Consider the following 18,100-nt stretch of genomic DNA (forward strand, 5'->3'; position numbering starts at 1 on the left):
TCTGAAAACAAAGAACCATGCGTTCTGCTGTCCAGCTATAAATAAAAATCTTGCAATCAAGCCTGGGAACCTTCTTAATTTGTCTATCTTATAGCCATGTGATAGTTTACTTCACAAGTAAGTTGTACAAGAATTATAATATTGTGTAGAATTATTACTAGTAAAGCTGAATATGTAGTTTATAATTAAAAATTAAAGTGTTTGGTTTACAACCACAGTTGATTTGACAGTTTAATTTATCTAACATAATTTAAAAATAATCAACGTTCAACTTCAAATGTTATTACAAATACTGAATTGTCCTGAAACAAGTGTAACTTGTTACAATCCCGGTACCAAAATTAGGAGTGTGACATAGACTGACTATAGAGATAAAAATAATTAATATGATCTACGAAAATATTGAAAACTTGGATTTAGCGGTCAATGATTGACATTTGACAGAGCGAGAAGTGTGTTTAAACTATGTAATTTGAAGTTTTAAGTTGCTATTCTGCCTTTTAAACTTGAGACAGAAGCCACTGCAGATATAATTCGATTCTCCTACACAACCTTCTTTTTATATATGTTTGTAGTTGGTATTAGATACACTACACATGCATGGACGAAGCCACACTTTGCCTAAGGTGGTCAATTGACCACCCTTTGTACGAAAATTACATTGCGTATATAGCTAAAATATTAGAGGTTTTAGAGGTACATAACTCATATTGAATACCCTTTGTCGGAATATTTTTATACTTATTTCAAGTTTGAACACCCTTGAGGAAATTTCTGACTTCGCCACTGTACACATGTGACAAAATAAAAATATGTGTTTGCGTTATGCTCTATTCTAAAGGCGTGCGGCATGCAATCCATCAACCTATTCTAATCAGGGACAGATTTAGAGGGTCAGATACAAGTTCACGTGAACCTAATAATTTTTTCTCAAATTATATATATTAAAAAATTCACTAAATATTTATATATATTTGAGTGTAATTAGCCTAATAATTATTTTACTATTAATTTTGAAGCTACAGTAGGAACTTATAAACTTCAAATTATGGATACACCTTTCATTCCAACGATCAAAACTTCCTATACACTAGCTAGTTCAACCCTAGTTCATGAACAACCCTCTTTTGCTCTCACCTTAATTTATATATGATATGATTGTGTGTATATAAATATTCTACTGTGAAAGGGAGCATATATGATCCATTTAAAGATTGAATTAACTGCCAACAACTAAGAGTGGTTCAAGTGATTTGAGGCATATATGTGGACCATGTAGCAGCCGTAATTGAAAAGTAAGAACAAGTATATGTATATGTCAACGTTTAGACTTTACGAAGTTGTATAAATATTTTATACACCTATAAATACCATGCTCCCTTTCCCATGTCTTCCCTATCTCCTATTTTCGTGAGCATTATTTCCATGCGTCAAATACTTCAAGGAATTTTTGTGGTGATTTGGGTGTTGAGTAGTTTGTAATTTAAGTGGGGAAACCCGACATTAGCGACTTGAAGGCTTTATATATTGAAGATGGTCCATATTTTTTTTTTTACAAATAACTTATTGATAAGTAGTTTGTATATGTAACATAGACGAACTAATTTTTTTTTTCGAAACAATATTTCTTCATGAAATAATATGTCTTCAAAAAAATAAGTTCTAATTCGTTGTATTTTGAAGGGACTTTGGATGTATTTCTCAACACTACACAGCTTTAAATAGTTATTCACGAAATAATGTCTGTTTAAAAAAGTGATTTCCATGCCTCAAGTCTTTCTTCTTTTTGTTTTTTTGCATATGCGGAGCAAGAATTTTAAATTTATGGGTTCGTGATTCTAATCGTTTGAAGTTATTAGGTTCTAAATTAATAAATTGTGCATATTCAATGGAATTTTTCAGACAAATACAGAGTTCGAACCAAAGCTATTGGGTTCGACCGAACCCGCTCCCGACACTCTAGCTCCGTCTCGATTATACGTATTTTATTTCTAACTTAATTGGGTTTACAAACTCCATGGATGCACCATTGTGATTAAAACAAATATACAATTGGGTGCTCCAGTCAAAATTAAACGCATCTTATTTTGGCGATCGAATAACTTTAGGGGTTAAGAGGATATTTATCCATTTTATAATGAATCCTCGAAGTTGAGTCCTATTTGGTGTTGCTCAAATATTATTTTTATATTAATAAATTTATTAAATATTTATAAATATTAAATTTAAAATTTAATTATTAAGAGAAGAAGTTTTCGTTCTAAAATTCTAACTCCCCATATATTGACAGCTCCGTGTCTCTTGTCTTGTACCGATTGGTCAAACCAGCCTGAGGAGGAGATTTGTGGTCAAAAGGTAGTCTTTATAGAAGTTGGTATTGGTGTAAGTAAAGGGTAAGCAGCTTATCTTGATATTTTACTTGAAGTACACAAAGCTCAAAGCGGCCCAAATTATTTGAAATGAAATTTCCAAATTTAACATGACTTGAGAGCTAGGGAATTCGAGAAGCAAGCCCTCGTGCTGAAAATTGGAAAAGACAGTCTTCCAAATTAGTTTTGGCCAATCTATGGCGGTTGAACTTGAGCTTTAACATACAACTTTACTTCGCTATGATGCATTATTGTGCACTTTTTGTTGAAACTTGGTGTCTGCTAGTACTAGTTTGTCCTTTTGTTAGGATTCCCACAAAATCTTCTATATCACCAAAAAGGAATTAAGAAAAAAAAAAAGGAGAAGAAAAGAACAATTATAACACAGAATAACAATAATGAATGCAGCGGCGGAGGCATGATTTTTGCTAAAAGGGTTCAAAAAAAAAAAGTTAAAAAAAATTATAAGAGATACTAGCCAGTGAGAATTGAACCAGTGACCTTATAGAGGTTTTCAATCCCCTTAAGCATTGAGCTATGCTTTCGGCCAGTATCAAGGGGATTCAAAATATAAAATATTAATATACAAACCGAATTTTGCCTTATATATATATATTGTAATTTTTCGGTGAATGAGATTCGGGTGAACCCCCTTCCGCCCCCCTAAATCCACCCATGATCGAACGATCCCCCCTCTTCCCGTAAGTTGGATTACTTGTTACACTGGAAGGTTTGGGAATTTCTGAAAAAAATCTTGTCACACCCCAAAATTTAGCTAGTCGTGATGGCACCTAACCTGACCCGCTAGGAACGCCCAATAACAGTCAACACAGTTCTAATAAAATAAAGGTGATATAACTGAATTCCATACAATATCCCAAGGACTAGTAGTACAAGTCATGAGCCACTTAGACTGAATTCTTACAAAAACTGGTTTAAAATAAATACAATGTCTGTTTGAAATGTACATAAACAGAATTCAAATCTAAGACTACTCGGGAACAAGTGGTAGCTAAATCCGGAAGGCAGATACATCTTCAGTGCCAGCTCCCGTCATCCACCGCATCTCAGCCCAAGATCTGCACGCAGAGTGCAGAAGTATAGAATGAGTATAACCGACCCCATGTACCTAGTAAGTATCTTCAATAACCTCGGTGAAGTAGTGACGAGGCTTTTTAGTTAAAAAATACTTACTGGTATAATCTGTGCAGCAGATTTTCAATAAAGACAATACTAGAAAATAACAGAGAAGAGTACAAGAACAAATATACAAAGCAGTAAATGATTACTAGGAGAAATCACGATCAGTTTTCTCAATATCACAACCAATACTTTTCCTAAACCGATAACTATCAATCAAAAAAAGTAAATTCACGAACTTCCATAGTATGGGGAATTTACTCAAGATATCAAATTAAATGCCACGGCAATACCATTCGTGCATTTATCTGATCCTCACCAGATATATGAATGTATGTCGAATCAAATGGCACGGCAACACACTTCGTGCATTTATCTCATCCTTACTAAGCATGTTTATAACGGTACCAACCAGGCTAAAAAACACCAACAATAGTAACTATGAAGGGAAGAGTACACATATAGTAGCAATAAATATGAAAAACAGTAATAGACGAGATAGGAGACACAAAAGTAGTGACAACAAGTAAGGTAGAAGAACATAGATTTCAACAACTAATGAGGTAGAAGGTTTAGGTGAAATCACAACAAATGAGAAAAAATCATAGATGTACATATAACAAACAAGAAGGTAGACAGGCAGACATGAATGTAACGAAAAGTAACAAATAGAAGGCATGGATAGAACAATAGCAAATAAGAAAAAAAAAAGGCAAAGATGTGACAACCACAGGTATCATAGAGAACATAGGTGCAACAGTAACAACTCAAGATGAAGGCATAAACGTATACACAAGAAAAAGATATCACAATATAATGCATGTCTCTCGTCCTCGCCTGCATGGAAATACCCTGCATGCCATGAACACATGATAATATAAAAATGATGGCACGACATCACCATTCGTGCTTTTACTCTCGTCCTCACATGAATATATAAATGAAATGACACGACATTATTCTTCGTGCATAATAATGTATATAAAATGGCATAGCATCACCCTTCGTGCTTTACACTCTTCCTCACATGATAATGTAAATGAAATTGCACGGCATCACCCTTCGTGCTTTACACTCTTCCTCACCAAGAACATGTATATATCAATGACAAACAAGGTAGGAAGCATGAATAACATCAAGAAGAGTGGGTAAGCAAAACCACCACGTGAACATCAATCACAGCTCTCGAACCAATAAATAATCTAATAAACCTCAAGAAGCCTACTGTTCAAGTATTTTGTCAGAAGCTCAGACATGCTTTGCTTCATAAGTATAAAACTACCCAAGTATCTCAGAATTAGGTATAGTGATGACCGAATTTAGCACATTAACAGTTACACAAAAAGTCTATTAACTTTAATAAAGTTATAACAAGCTAAATAGTGGTTTCTAGCATTGAAATCCATATCATTATTAATATAGAAGTCAAGTAAAACATGAAGCAAGAAAATCACATATTCCAACAAGGCACAAAGAATCGTACATTCTACCCCCAGCATGATTAACCCTGGCACATGCATATACGATCGTCATCTCATATATGCATCACCCCTGCATATGGAAAACAATATCATTTTATTAGGAAACATTCCCCCAACAAATCTAGGCAAGACACTTACCTTAAACAAGCCAAATCGAATACCGATCAAACCAAACAATACTCTAAAAATGCCATCACGCGCGAATTAACCTCTGAACAACCCGAAACTAGCCAAAAGCAACTCAAAAACATCAAATAATTCCTTTAAAAAAAAAACCAAGCGATAAAGTTCGGACTTTTAATCAAATACTCAAAGTCAACCAAAACGTCAACCCGGGCCCGCACCATGAAACTCGACAAAACTCACAAATTTTGATACACATTCAATTATGAGTCCAGTCAAACTAATTTCACTCAAATCCGACTCTGAATCGATGTTCAAATCTCAAATATTCACTTTAGAAAACTTTAGACAAAAACCCCAAAGTCCTCTTTTAAATTCACCAATCAAATGCCAAAATCGAAGATGGAATCATGTAATATAATCAAATCCGAGTAGAAAATACTTACCCCCAATTTATGTGATGAAAATTCTCTCCAAAATCGCCCAAATCCGAGCTCCCCAACTAAAAATGTGATAAAATAACTCAAAGGTCTGAAATAGAGTACTTATAGATCTACTCCAGGAATACCCTTTGGCGATCACGGGACCAGCTTCGAGATCGCGAAGCACAAAACTGCTTAGCCTCGAAGAATCCCTATGCGGACGCGGCCCCAAACTCGCGATCGCGAACCACATCTTGCATAGACCAACGCGAATGCGGAAGCTCCAGCGCGAACGCGAAGAAGAAACCATGAAGACCCGCTCAGCCTAGCTATACACTATGCGAACGTGATGCTCAAGCTCCCACAACCTACACGAACACGATCGTGCAGTCGCGAAGACAAAGAAAAAAAATACCCCGCTCCAGATTTAGACTACGTGATCACGGCTACATCTTCACGATCGTAAAGAACAACTGAAACACCAGAAACGGCCAACAATACCACACATGTCCCAAAATGGTCTGAAACTCGTCTGAAACTCACCCAAGCCCCTCGGGACACTGTCCGAACATACCAACAAGTCTCAAAATAATATGGACCTACTCGAGGCCTCAAATCACACATAACAATGTCAATACCATGAATCGCACCTCTAATCAAACTTAATAAACTTTTGAACTTTCAACTTCCAGAACTTCTGGCGAACCATATCAAATCGACTCAGAATGACCTCAAATTTTGCACACAAGTTCAAAATGACATAACAAACCTATTTCAACTCCCGAAATAAAAATTCAAATCTGATATCATCAAAGTCAACTCCCGATCTAACTCATGAATCTTCCAAACCTTCAAATTGCCAACTTTCTCCAATTATGGCCAAAACCTTCCAGAACTCCATATACAAATTCGAGCATACGCCCAAGCCCAAATCACCATCCGGACCTAACAGAACTATCAAAACTCTGATCCGAGATCGAATACACAAAAGTCAAACTTGGTCAACTTTTTCAATTCAAAGCTTCCTGAATTCTGATCGTGGAATAGAAGAAGTTTGCAACATTATCCAAGTGTACTAATTAAAAATCTTTACTAAATTCATGTATGCGTGATCCTAAATCAAAAATTGATTATAAGGTCCACCGACATGCTTTTCTTCTTTTGGCAAAAGGACGATACATTAAGTCTTGTCACTAGTGATGTTAAAAGTCTCAAGTCTCGGATAAACTCCCTCTCAGCATCTGGTGCATTTCCTGTGCCCCGTAACTGTGAACAGATTTTTTGGAGTTAGCTCACCCTAGCAGCGGAATTGAATCAGAAAGCAAGACAGAATAGGCTCTTACTGCTCTAGAAAGAACTTCCCTTGAAAGGCAAGTAGTGAATCTTTATTATCGAATGATATGGGAGACAGTCAAAGCAAACAGCTCTAGCTGGTGGCTTGGTGATGTGATCATAGAGTATGTCCCAAGAAAAAAAATAGACAAGCAGATGCCCTTGCAAGACGCTCAAGAACTATAGCTGGCATTTGATGATAACTAAGGAGTACTTTCTTTTATTAGTTTGTCTTGGATGGTACTTGGATGTTGAATATTGAATGCTAAATTTTTTGAGTTTTTGTTCTACTCTATGTTTTAGTGGATATTGTTTATGAAATGGATTGAATTAGATGTTGTTTATGAAATGAATTGGATTGAATGTTGAATTTGGTATTTGAATGCTTAATTGTATTTAGTCTTGTATTGGTAGTTGTACTTTCTGTTTGACAGGTGGTGTAGTTATAAAAATAGATTTGGCCATGAAAATATTTTTCAGATTTCCCACGGATTTCCCACCAACTCCGTGGGAATTTTGTCCATATTTTTTCAAGAATTTCAATATTTCCCACTAATATTCGTGAGAATGTTCATATATTTATTTTCAGGTTATGCATATTTCTCACTGCTTCCATAGGTAAAATAAAAAAATAACTAAATTATTTTTAATACTTCCCACAGATTCGGTGGGAAACATAAGAAAATTAAATTATTATATTTTCTTCCTTTTCCCACAACGGTCGTGGGAAAATACACTATGTGACTCCACCAAACCTTCCGTGGGAAACTTTCTGGGAATTATCCAAGAATGTCCTGAAAAATTATTTTTCTACAAAGCGTCTTCCCATATCGTGGGAATATTCAAATTTCACACAAATTTCCCACCGATTCTTCCGTGGGAAAAGACTGTATTTCTAGTAGGGAATTAACGCCACTCAGGCATGCCTGTTTGGACTTTTATAACATATATCGCCTCAAAGAAAAGTACAAGTTAGGGGTCTAACCTTACCTTACTAATTCTAGATAGGGAGGTAATGCACCTTTTCTCAACAAGCATGTAAGAAATAAGAACCAAATAGAGACCAATCGCTTGCGTTGAACTCGAAATGTTAGTTGTAAAACTTAATTACCTTTAGGCAAATTTCTAACCGAGTTGGGATGGAATGGAAAGTTAGGGTCATATAACGGTAATTCATGATTCAATTATTGAGGCGTGCCATTTGGGTTAGCCAAAGAGAACAAAAACATGAGGTCGAGGACCGTGACAAAAATATCAAGAAAATAACCTTGAGCAGGCTTTGATATGTTTTTGGCTATATTTTGGAGTTTAAACAACTAATTATCTTCCTCTATATTTCTCCAATCCAAGTGGAGTGATCCGCACTAAACTATCAATAATGCGACATTTGTGCAATCCAGCAATATCATCATAATTAAGGTATCCAACAACTTGTCAATAAAAGAGTATTCTTGTATTCCAACATCTAATTCCTTTTTTGTACTTTGTCCAAGTTTATGATAACAACGTGACAACGCCATTCAAACTCCCTTCTCTAAAGGAGTAAGAGACCCCAAAAAGAAAAAAAAATACTTGATACTCGTATACGTAGTTTGCCACAGAATCCAGATATCATTTTAACGTACGTAAGGAACTATAGTAAGGCATGCTGCTGGTATCGTATAGTGCATGAAAATTCACAAAAACACCCAAAGCAAAAAAAGCAAGAAAGAAAGATATCGTATAGAAGCCTTATAGCAGAGTATAAAGCAATTGGTTCCCTTCTTGTCACGTTCAAACCAGCTTTTCTCTCTTAATTGTTTTTTTCTACACATATTCAGAATTTAAATTTGATGTTTTTAAAACTAGTTATGTTGTTACCATTGAATTTAATCATTGCACTTTTGCAAATATGGGTTCAGAACGTGATATCTAATCTAAATGTTATTATTTTTCACATATTTATCTGTCTCTCTCCCCCACCCCCTCTAGCTTCGAGAAAGTAACAGAATCACTCCAACCTATAAAGATAACCAACTACCCCTAGCCCATTTAGCAAAATCCTGGCTTAAGCCAAACCTATTGGTTTGCGTTCTCTCTTTTCTTTGCCTCTAGCCATTCTTGATTCCTTCGATTTTATTTTGTTTTCAATTTCTTCCTTCTCTTCACTAGGTTTCCATTTGCAAAACATCACAGGTTAATTTCAATTTTCTTCTTCCCTCTATAATCTTATAGAGGGCTGAGAAGTTTTTAAACGTTTATATATGGAAAATATTAGAAAGTTCTCTAAGGGCTTTTTGGGGTTTTTGGTACTGCTAGGATTTGTTTGGTTATTGTTGGTTGGAGTATTTGAAAATGAAGGAATTATGAAGAAGAATATCAAACTTATGAAAATACAAAAGAGAAGTATTCATTCCAAGATAGATCTCAACTTCGTGAGTAGAAGAAGAGTTCCAAATGGTCCTGACCCCATCCATAACAGGTTTACCTTTGATTTCTTTCTCCAGTTTTCTACTTTTATCTCCTCACTCTTTGTTTCCATCATATTATGCAAATAATTATACACACACACCCTCATATCATATATATCAGAGATATTAAATGTATAAACCGCGTCTTATAGTTATAAATATTTACTTTAGCGTTTATATACACTAAAGTCAAAAAATTTATACTATTAATGCAGTTTAACCTGTAACTAACTTATTTTCTTAGGTTATCAAACGATATTAATTATAAGTAATTGTTTACATGTAATTTCCTGTTAAAATTACCTGATTGTGTAAATGATTTAAACTCTCGTTATAATTGCGATCATCTAATGAACAATTTTTTAAACTTCTATTGTTCCGAGTTGCTATAATGAACAATTGATGTTAAATGATGTTTTTAATAGTTTGAGTCACTTCGAGATGTAACTTTCATTCATTTTGCCACCTGAAAAGGAAAAGAGGAAGCAAGTTGAAGAATTCAATAAACTAATTAAGACTTCCAAGAGATCTTATAAAATATCAACTATAACTAAATTTGAAGTTTTAATAATATAAAGAACGTAACTCTCTCGTAAAAGACTCTCATCAAAGGTGCAGTTCCAATATTTTGTCTCTTCATATTCTATCTTTTTTCTTCTTCTTCTTTTATTGGGTATATTTCACTTGTTTTTTATTTAATTGGTTAATTTTAATATTAGTTCTCCTTCCCTAAAGAAAAAAGAGTTAGTTCTCATGCTTATTTATTCTACTTGTATATTTTAAGTTGAGACAAATTAAAGTAGTAGCGTTTGCATGCTTAACTGTTACATCAACTCCTTCTTTTAGATTATGTTCCATATATCAAAGTTTTAGTTTACTGAAGTTATGTAACTTTACGTTAATGCATAAATTCTGAGAAAGAAAAAGCATCTGTTCTGCTGTCTTTCACTTTATTCTCTAATTATAAATGAAACTTATCAAAGCTAATTAACCTTTCGTTTTGTTCTCTTGCAATTTACGAGGCCCCTTAACCTTTTCATGCCATCTCTCTTTTTTCCTTTTGCTTTCTTTTCTCCTTTATCATGTACTTTAATTTCATGAAATTCCATTACCACTAAAGCTTCATCACTAGATGCAAATCATATAAATATCTTTAGCTAGCAATTGTTTACTGTGCTTAAGATTTCACCTTACATACACTCCAAGAATACTTTCTTAATGAGATTAACACAGTGAATTTTTTTTTTTTACAATATCAGTTTACCTAAAATATAACTGCAAGTCATTGTCTATAAATACATGTCCTGAAAATTAAATAAGGCTAAATTATTCTGATAGTGTAAAAAGAAATAATCGTGCTAGTTAGCTAGTGTATTTAAGCTTTCTTAATAGAGAATATAATTTTGTGTAAAATCAATGGAGAAAGATATTCAATAGTTGGTGAATTTATGCAGGAAAGTGAATTAATTTATTTTTAATTTTTAACAGAAGAGCGAGGAGTTCTCGTCGGCCACCAGGTCAAGCTTCCAAAGGAAAATTTAGCGAGCCATGAACCAATGGGCAAAGATAAGGCTTGTGATATGCTTTTTTTTTCCTTTTTTATTTTCTTCTAAATCTGGTATCTAATTGGGGCCAGGTAGAGTCAGTGGTTGATAGGATTTTACTCAAGCGGTGTCGGTTTATGTCACAATTGAGCTAGTACATGAATTTGGACTTGAAGTAATGGAGTATATATAAAGTTTTATTTCCGTCTAAATTAATATTTATTTTACTAATGATATTGTATATGTATATAATTTTTAAATTGTATCTATGTACATTAATTAAAAAATTGGGACGATGAGGTATCCAATGATACCATATGAAGCAAGAAATGGGACTACTATATAGAGTGGAGTATATACTTGTTTGGGAGGGAAGAGAGAAACATATGAAAATTTGCATGGATTGTGAAAAAGAAAAAGAGAAAGAAATATTTATTTAGATAATTAAGAAGAAAAGATAATGAAGAATAATGTTTGACAGGAACTGCATGTCTTAGCAGCCATGCATTTTATAGAGTACGAATCTCATGTCTATCTTTGTCAAATTCTCAGTAGCTTTAACATGTAAATAAAGGAGCTTTAATTTTCAATTGCATTTGTTAATTTGCTTAAGAAGTGGCATGTGTTCCAAACCAAAGCACATCCACCATTTTGAAGGTATTTTTAAGAGAGAAAATTAAAAAAGTAGTGGTAAAAAGGAAAAGTTGTGTTAGTCCTTTTCATTAGATTCTTTAGTGGGGGATGTGAACACTGTTTTGGTCTTTAATCCGTTCAAACTTGTTGCAGAACTTCCATCATTCTCGAGCATCGCGATCAAAATTTATAAGTTTAAAAGAAGAAAAGAAAAAGAAAAGGAAAGTTAAGTTAAGGCATGTAAAGACCAAGATGGTACTCTCTCCAAAGTTCAAAGTGAAAGACAAAGTAGGCTCTCTACTCGTGCTTTTTCATATCCAAGGACTCTTTTCGTTCTCCTTTAACATCTACTGGACTAGTAATAAGCACAAAAGAGTTGGTTGGTCTAAAGTTTTGGAGATTCAAGTTGGGACAATTGCCTAAAAGGGTTTAAAAGGAAAACAAATATTCAGTTGGAATATTTGGGCCACCACATGTGATTGCGCAAAATACAAAAATTGTCCGATCGATCGAAATTAATTACATTCGCTGGCTAAAAAGTATACAATTTCTCCTCTTAACGCATTCAAATTTTTACCAAAATTGTCTTAACATGGTCAAAATATAAACAATGGTTCCGAAAAGTTTCATCCAGTGTAATTTATTTTAGGAGCATTGGCAGGAGTTCCTACTTCCTATACACTGCTTTCCGCGTTGCCACATCCCCCTAATCTGTTTCCAACATGTCACACCCCTTTTTACCCCGACAAAAAATGTCTTATGTTATTGTTTATTATGGGTTAAATAGTTTTTTCAATTAAAGTGACAAACTTGAGTAGAGATTATTTACAGAGTCGCCATTTGGAATTGAATTTTTGGGTGTTCCAAGTCACCTTTTATTTGAATCCCTAGTCAAAGGAAGGTTTGACTCTATTATTATTGGTTTACGAAAATGAAGCCCCGGTAAGAAATTCTATTGACCGGGGAGAAGATGTAAGGCATTCTCTGAGTCCCGTAGTTCTAGCACGGTCGCTTTATTGACTACAACTTGGCTTGAATTGATTTTGGACAAAACTGTAATTTATTGATTTTCATGTTTTATCTACGTCCGCTTTTATATCTTGCTTATTTGTGATTATGAAATTATCTTTAAATGAGTTATGCGTACGTGTACTCGTTTTGTTTGGTATGCCAAAATTATGTCACGCGTACGTGTACACAACTAATAACACTTTATTTAATTATTAAGATTGTTGTATCCAAAGTTGCGTGAACACATACCTTGATTTTAATTTTGAAAATCGTAATTATGTCATGCGAACGTATACATAATCACGATGATTGGATTAATTAAGTGTGCGCTTAAAGCAATCTAACTTGTTCATGATTCCTAAGGTTATATGTTATTAAGTTCTCTTATTTAGGAAGATATACTATTTGGACTTATGATTTTTGGGATTTGGCAGGAGTGAGTTCATTTGGCCCAAGTCTAATTTGTCTATGTTTAAAGAGAAATTTTCACAAACCACTATTGTTTAGTGGTTATTAGTTAGTTGTAGCTATCATTTACTATATTACTTCCTATAGCTATGTTTTTAGTTTTTTTAGAGTGTATTCGATGTATTTAAGCTATTGTATTCATGAATACAGTAGCAAAAATCGGCATGAAACAGGGGATTCCAGCTAGATAATTATTGTATTCGACTGTATTCACGATATGTATTTGTGAATATAGTAACGTAAATAGCGCAATTCATGGCTATTCAGCTATTTTTAAATGGAAAGTGAATCAATTAACATAATAGACTCCTAATATAACTCAACTAACTCAATTACATCACCCATAATCTGTATTTGACGCGAATATGCTGAATATTTTTTCCAGATGATAAATACAACAAAACAGAGCAATCGCCGAGTTTCTAATCCTTCCCTTTTCTGTTGATATTGTTCGTGGGTGTTTTTATTTTCAACCAATAAAATTCAAGATTCATATAATTATATACAGAAATTGGTATAATTCGATTTTATATATGGCAAGTTTAACTGTGCTACTGCGTTATTCTGGCAAATGGGACAGTGAGAGCAACTATGTTGACTATTCGATTGAGAGGATACTAATAAAGGAGTATGCGTCATACAATGATTTGGTTGGTTCAATTTTGAAACAACTCGACATAGATTTGCGCTCAAAGTCAATCAAAATCGAATACAAAGTAGATGAAAATTGCACGCCAATGAAAATACATAACGACATGGGTTACATGGTGTATTTAGGGTTGAAAAAAGTGAACAGAGAATTCGGGATGTATCCTTTATGCATAACAACAATTGACAAATAAGTTGTAGCTGGAGGTAGTTTAATTCAAGGCGACATTGTACAAATTGACGAAGCAAATCAAATGTGTAATTTTGATACAGATGATACACTTGTTATTGAGTCTAATCAATTCAGGAGAACCAATTGAGGTGTTCGAATTGGACACGAATTTGATTATTTCAAAAACTAATCAAAGAGAGGTTATGGCTGGACAAGTATATAAGAATAAGGCTACATTGAAACAGGTGATGGAGCATTATGAAATATCTGAAAGATTTCAATTCCGGGTTGATAGGTCTAATGCTATCAGGTTTGAGCGTTCTTAACTACAACTTGTTAAACATCATGTTATATTCAAATGTATGGTTATGTATATTGAATGTGAAATTGTATATTGCTTCCATGACTGAATTTTTAAATTGTATTTAGATTTGTTTGGATGTATTTACATCACTTTCAAATATTAAACATATAATAATTATTAATGTGACTTTCAAATACATGTATTCATCTGTATTTTACTGATGAATATTTATTACAGTGACTTTCACTGGTTGTTCTTGGATGTATTTATACGTATTTAATTATATATATATATAATTACAGTCGTACTCACATGTATACTTGTGTATTTTGAGATTTTTTATATATTGTATTCATGGTAGAATTTTTAAATTGTATTTAGATGTATTCAGATATGTTTGAATGTATTTACATGACTTTTATTGGTGTACCTGTGTATTTCGAACACATGTATTCATCTGTATTTTACTGATAAAATAGATATTACAATGGCTTTCGCTGTTTGTTTTTAGATGTATTTATACATATTTAAATGTATATATATAATTATAGTCTTATTCACATGTATATGTGTGTATTTTATAATAATGTGTGTGTATATATATAACAATGTATTCACATGTATATTAGTGAATTGTTAATCATTTATACTCATCGTATATATTGCGGAAAAAATTATTTGTAGCTATACATTATTATGTATATCAGAGGATTGTGAATGGAGGTTTAAGGCTTCTAGCATTAACAAATCACAAATGTTCAAAGTGAGAGAGTTCAATGATAAGCATACATGTTCGTTGAAGGATAAGGTGTATGAGCAACGTCAAGCAAGTAGTAGTCTTATCGGAGGTATGATTAGGTCCAAGCTTACTAATCATAAGAGGAAATACACCCCAAAGGATATAATTGATGATGTAAAATCAGATTTTGGTGTAGATGTTAGTTATATGTTGGAGTGGCGGGCTAAAGAAAAGGCAATAAATTTTTTGAGAGGTGAACCGGCTGATTCATACAATAAATTACCATGGTACTTATATACAATGAATATGACATATCATGATTCGCACATTAGAATGGTAAAATCGCCAAAAAATGAGTTCATGTATGTGTATATATCTTTGTATGCCTTTATAAAGGGATTCGATCATTGTAGACCCATTGTGGTTGTGGATGGAAGCCACCTAAAATTGTATTACACCGGGACATTCGTCTTGGCCAGCACGTTGAATGGTGCAGGTGAGTATGGGGATTATAATAAAATTTGTTAATCTTACTGTCTATGAAAGATTGAAATACATATTTTTAATATGTATGCAATTGTCTTTACATGTCATATACTGCCACTAGCATATGGTGTTATTGATTCAGAGAACGATGTTATTTGGTCGTGGTTCTTTGAGCAATTCAAGGAAGCATATGGTGAGAGGAAAAACATATGCATCGTTTCAGATAGGAGTGAGAGTATCATCAAATCTGTATCGAGAGTGTATCCAGTGGTACCACATTTTACTTGTATATGGCATTTATGGAACAACGTATATAAGAAATTCAAAAAGAGTCATTCAAAGTTGAGCGAGATATACTTCTCGATGGCAAAAGCATACACATAGGCTGAATTTGACAGTCTAATAAAGAAGGTAGATATTAGAGTGAAAGAATACTTGGAATTAGCTGGATACGAAAAGTGGGCTAGGTTGTATGCACCTGTTAACAGGGGATGGACCATGACATCAAATATTACTGAGTCAATCAATGCCGCACTTATGTCAGTAAGGGAATTGCCAATATACGACTTCCTCGAAGAAGTTAGGAAGATGTTTGGACGTTGGAAATGCAGCAATCGAAAAGAAGCGTCACAGACATACACAACGCTTGGAAAAAAATACCAGGAGATGCTTACTTTGAATGAGGCAATGTCTACACACATGACTATAAGTTTTTTTTAAGTCATTGTATCATATATTTAGCCCTGGTGCAAGGTATATTTATTTCTGATACAATTTCTACTATTCGAAATACAGTCCATATGCCCATTATATCGTTAGTTGAATTTAATGGTTTTGTTTCTAACCATATGCATTTCATAAGCAGATAGTTACTGTATATCATTGTATTCATAAGTTAAGATGTCATCATCTTTAATATTCTGCCAGCCTACATATAGAATGTATTCCACTGTATTCAATGTATTTCATTGTATACAGCTGTATGTCTTTGTATTTTATATATACATATATGTTTGTATTCAATACATATTTGTTTGAATTCAATATATATGATGATTCTAAAAGATAAATAAAAGTTTATTGTTGTATATTTAAATTATATTTTAATTGTATATATCTATACTGTAATTAATACGTCTATTCTTTGATATATATATATATATATATATTTGATATACATATAATTTTTTTTTAAATGTTCAAAACTTATAGGTCTATGTTTAAATGTAGGTGGTACCATCGACTGAATACTTGCATATGGTGAACGATGAAGGAAGGCATTACACCGTGTGCCTCTTAGAGAGAAAATGCAGTTGTGGGCGGTTCCAAGTTGACGAATTACCATGCCCACACACTTGGGCTGTCTTGAAGAGCAAGTTTCTAATGCCAGAAGATTATTGCTCTGACTATTACAAACCAAAGTCTGTTGTAATGACATACGAGATGCCCGTGTTTCCGCTGCCAGACCGAAATGAATGGAATATACCAGCACATATATCAGAGGAAGGTGTCTTACCACCCAAATGGAAAAGACCTCCTGGAAGGCCAAAGAAGAAGCGCGATAAGCCGTTCAGTGAATTGCTGCAGAAGAAAAATCAACATTCATGTAGCATATGTGGGCAGGGAGGACATAATAAGCGTACTTGTAGAAATGCTCCACATAGGACTTAGTTCACATTCTGACTTGTATTAGTGCTACAACGATGTGTCATAGATTCCGGTAACATTTTGAAATAATACATATTGATTAGTTGGTGTATTTGAATTTTTGCGTGAATACATTCTGCTGAATATAATTTAGTAAACTGTTGAATACATATTGCATATATATTTTGAATAAATATGAATATATACAGGTGCAGTTAAATCTGAATACATAATTACAATATGCTGAATACATATCAATACAAAATGACTTACACAAACAATACAATCTAAAAACATTTGAATACTTATGAATACAAAATGCAGTACACATACAACATAATATGTAAATATTAGAATACATCTGAATACAAAGTGTATATCACATACAGTACAATCTCTTGAATATATATCAATACATAATGCATATACAACCTGATATATTACTTTATATACAAATACATATATACGTATCTATACAATATGCTAAAGGACCATTTTTAGTAAACTGATGAATGTATATTGTATATATACATCCGTTGAATACATACGAACACAACCTGTTGAATACATATGAATAAAGTTACACAAAACATTGAAACATCGACGGAATACTTGAAATTATCATATATAAACACTGTGGATATAGTGAATAAAATGAAAACATGATTTTTTTTTCTTAACTGAACCCCATCTTTACCAAAACAATATTCAAAAAACAGTATTCACATAAAACTACCTTCCAAAATTACATTCACCTAAAACTACTCTAACACTATCTTCACCGATGTATCCGAATCCGTGATTTGCCTAACGATCTTTGAGGGTGCTTTGTTCTCGCTTATGGTATCAGCGTCTATCTTCCGTATAGCATAGTCCCAAAGGAGGGCACCATATCTTTGACGGAGTAAATTGGCATCAAATGTTGTTTGTGGAACCAAACCAAAAGTGCTCAGAAACTCTGCGTATGCCGCTACATGCAATCCACAATACCTGAAAATGTAGATTAAAACAATTAAAAATAATTCATATTATTATATTTATAAATGATACAAGCAAAGAGGATTGAATACATACATGCTCCCAGATTTTTGTTGAGGTAGATTTGAAATGAAAACAACATCAAAGGAATCA

The 18,100-nt window shown here is 33.4% G+C and overlaps 1 protein-coding gene across 1 annotated transcript; it reads left to right on the forward strand.

Annotated features, from left to right (window-relative positions):
* Window positions 1–13,506: 13,506 nt before the first annotated feature.
* LOC142178084 (uncharacterized) lies at window positions 13,507–16,993 on the forward strand. Its single transcript, XM_075247412.1, has 6 exons — window positions 13,507–13,623; window positions 14,900–15,034; window positions 15,233–15,332; window positions 15,444–15,592; window positions 15,707–16,006; window positions 16,553–16,993. Exons 1-6 carry the CDS (start codon window positions 13,507–13,509, stop codon window positions 16,991–16,993), a joined length of 1,242 nt encoding a protein of 413 aa, XP_075103513.1.
* Window positions 16,994–18,100: the final 1,107 nt, after the last annotated feature.

This window comes from Nicotiana tabacum, chromosome 24, assembly GCF_000715075.1.
Source record: "Nicotiana tabacum cultivar K326 chromosome 24, ASM71507v2, whole genome shotgun sequence".
Classification (NCBI taxonomy): domain Eukaryota; kingdom Viridiplantae; phylum Streptophyta; class Magnoliopsida; order Solanales; family Solanaceae; genus Nicotiana; species Nicotiana tabacum.

Coding starts and splice junctions, on each gene's coding strand:
- LOC142178084 (XM_075247412.1), top strand. CDS start 13,507: ATGGCAAGTTTAACTGTGCTACTGCGTTATTCTGGCAAATGGGACAGT. Junction 15,035..15,232: donor AATCAGATTTTGGTGTAGAT/GTTAGTTATATG, acceptor GCCTTTATAAAG/GGATTCGATCATTGTAGACC. Junction 16,007..16,552: donor AGATGCTTACTTTGAATGAG/GCAATGTCTACA, acceptor GTTTAAATGTAG/GTGGTACCATCGACTGAATA.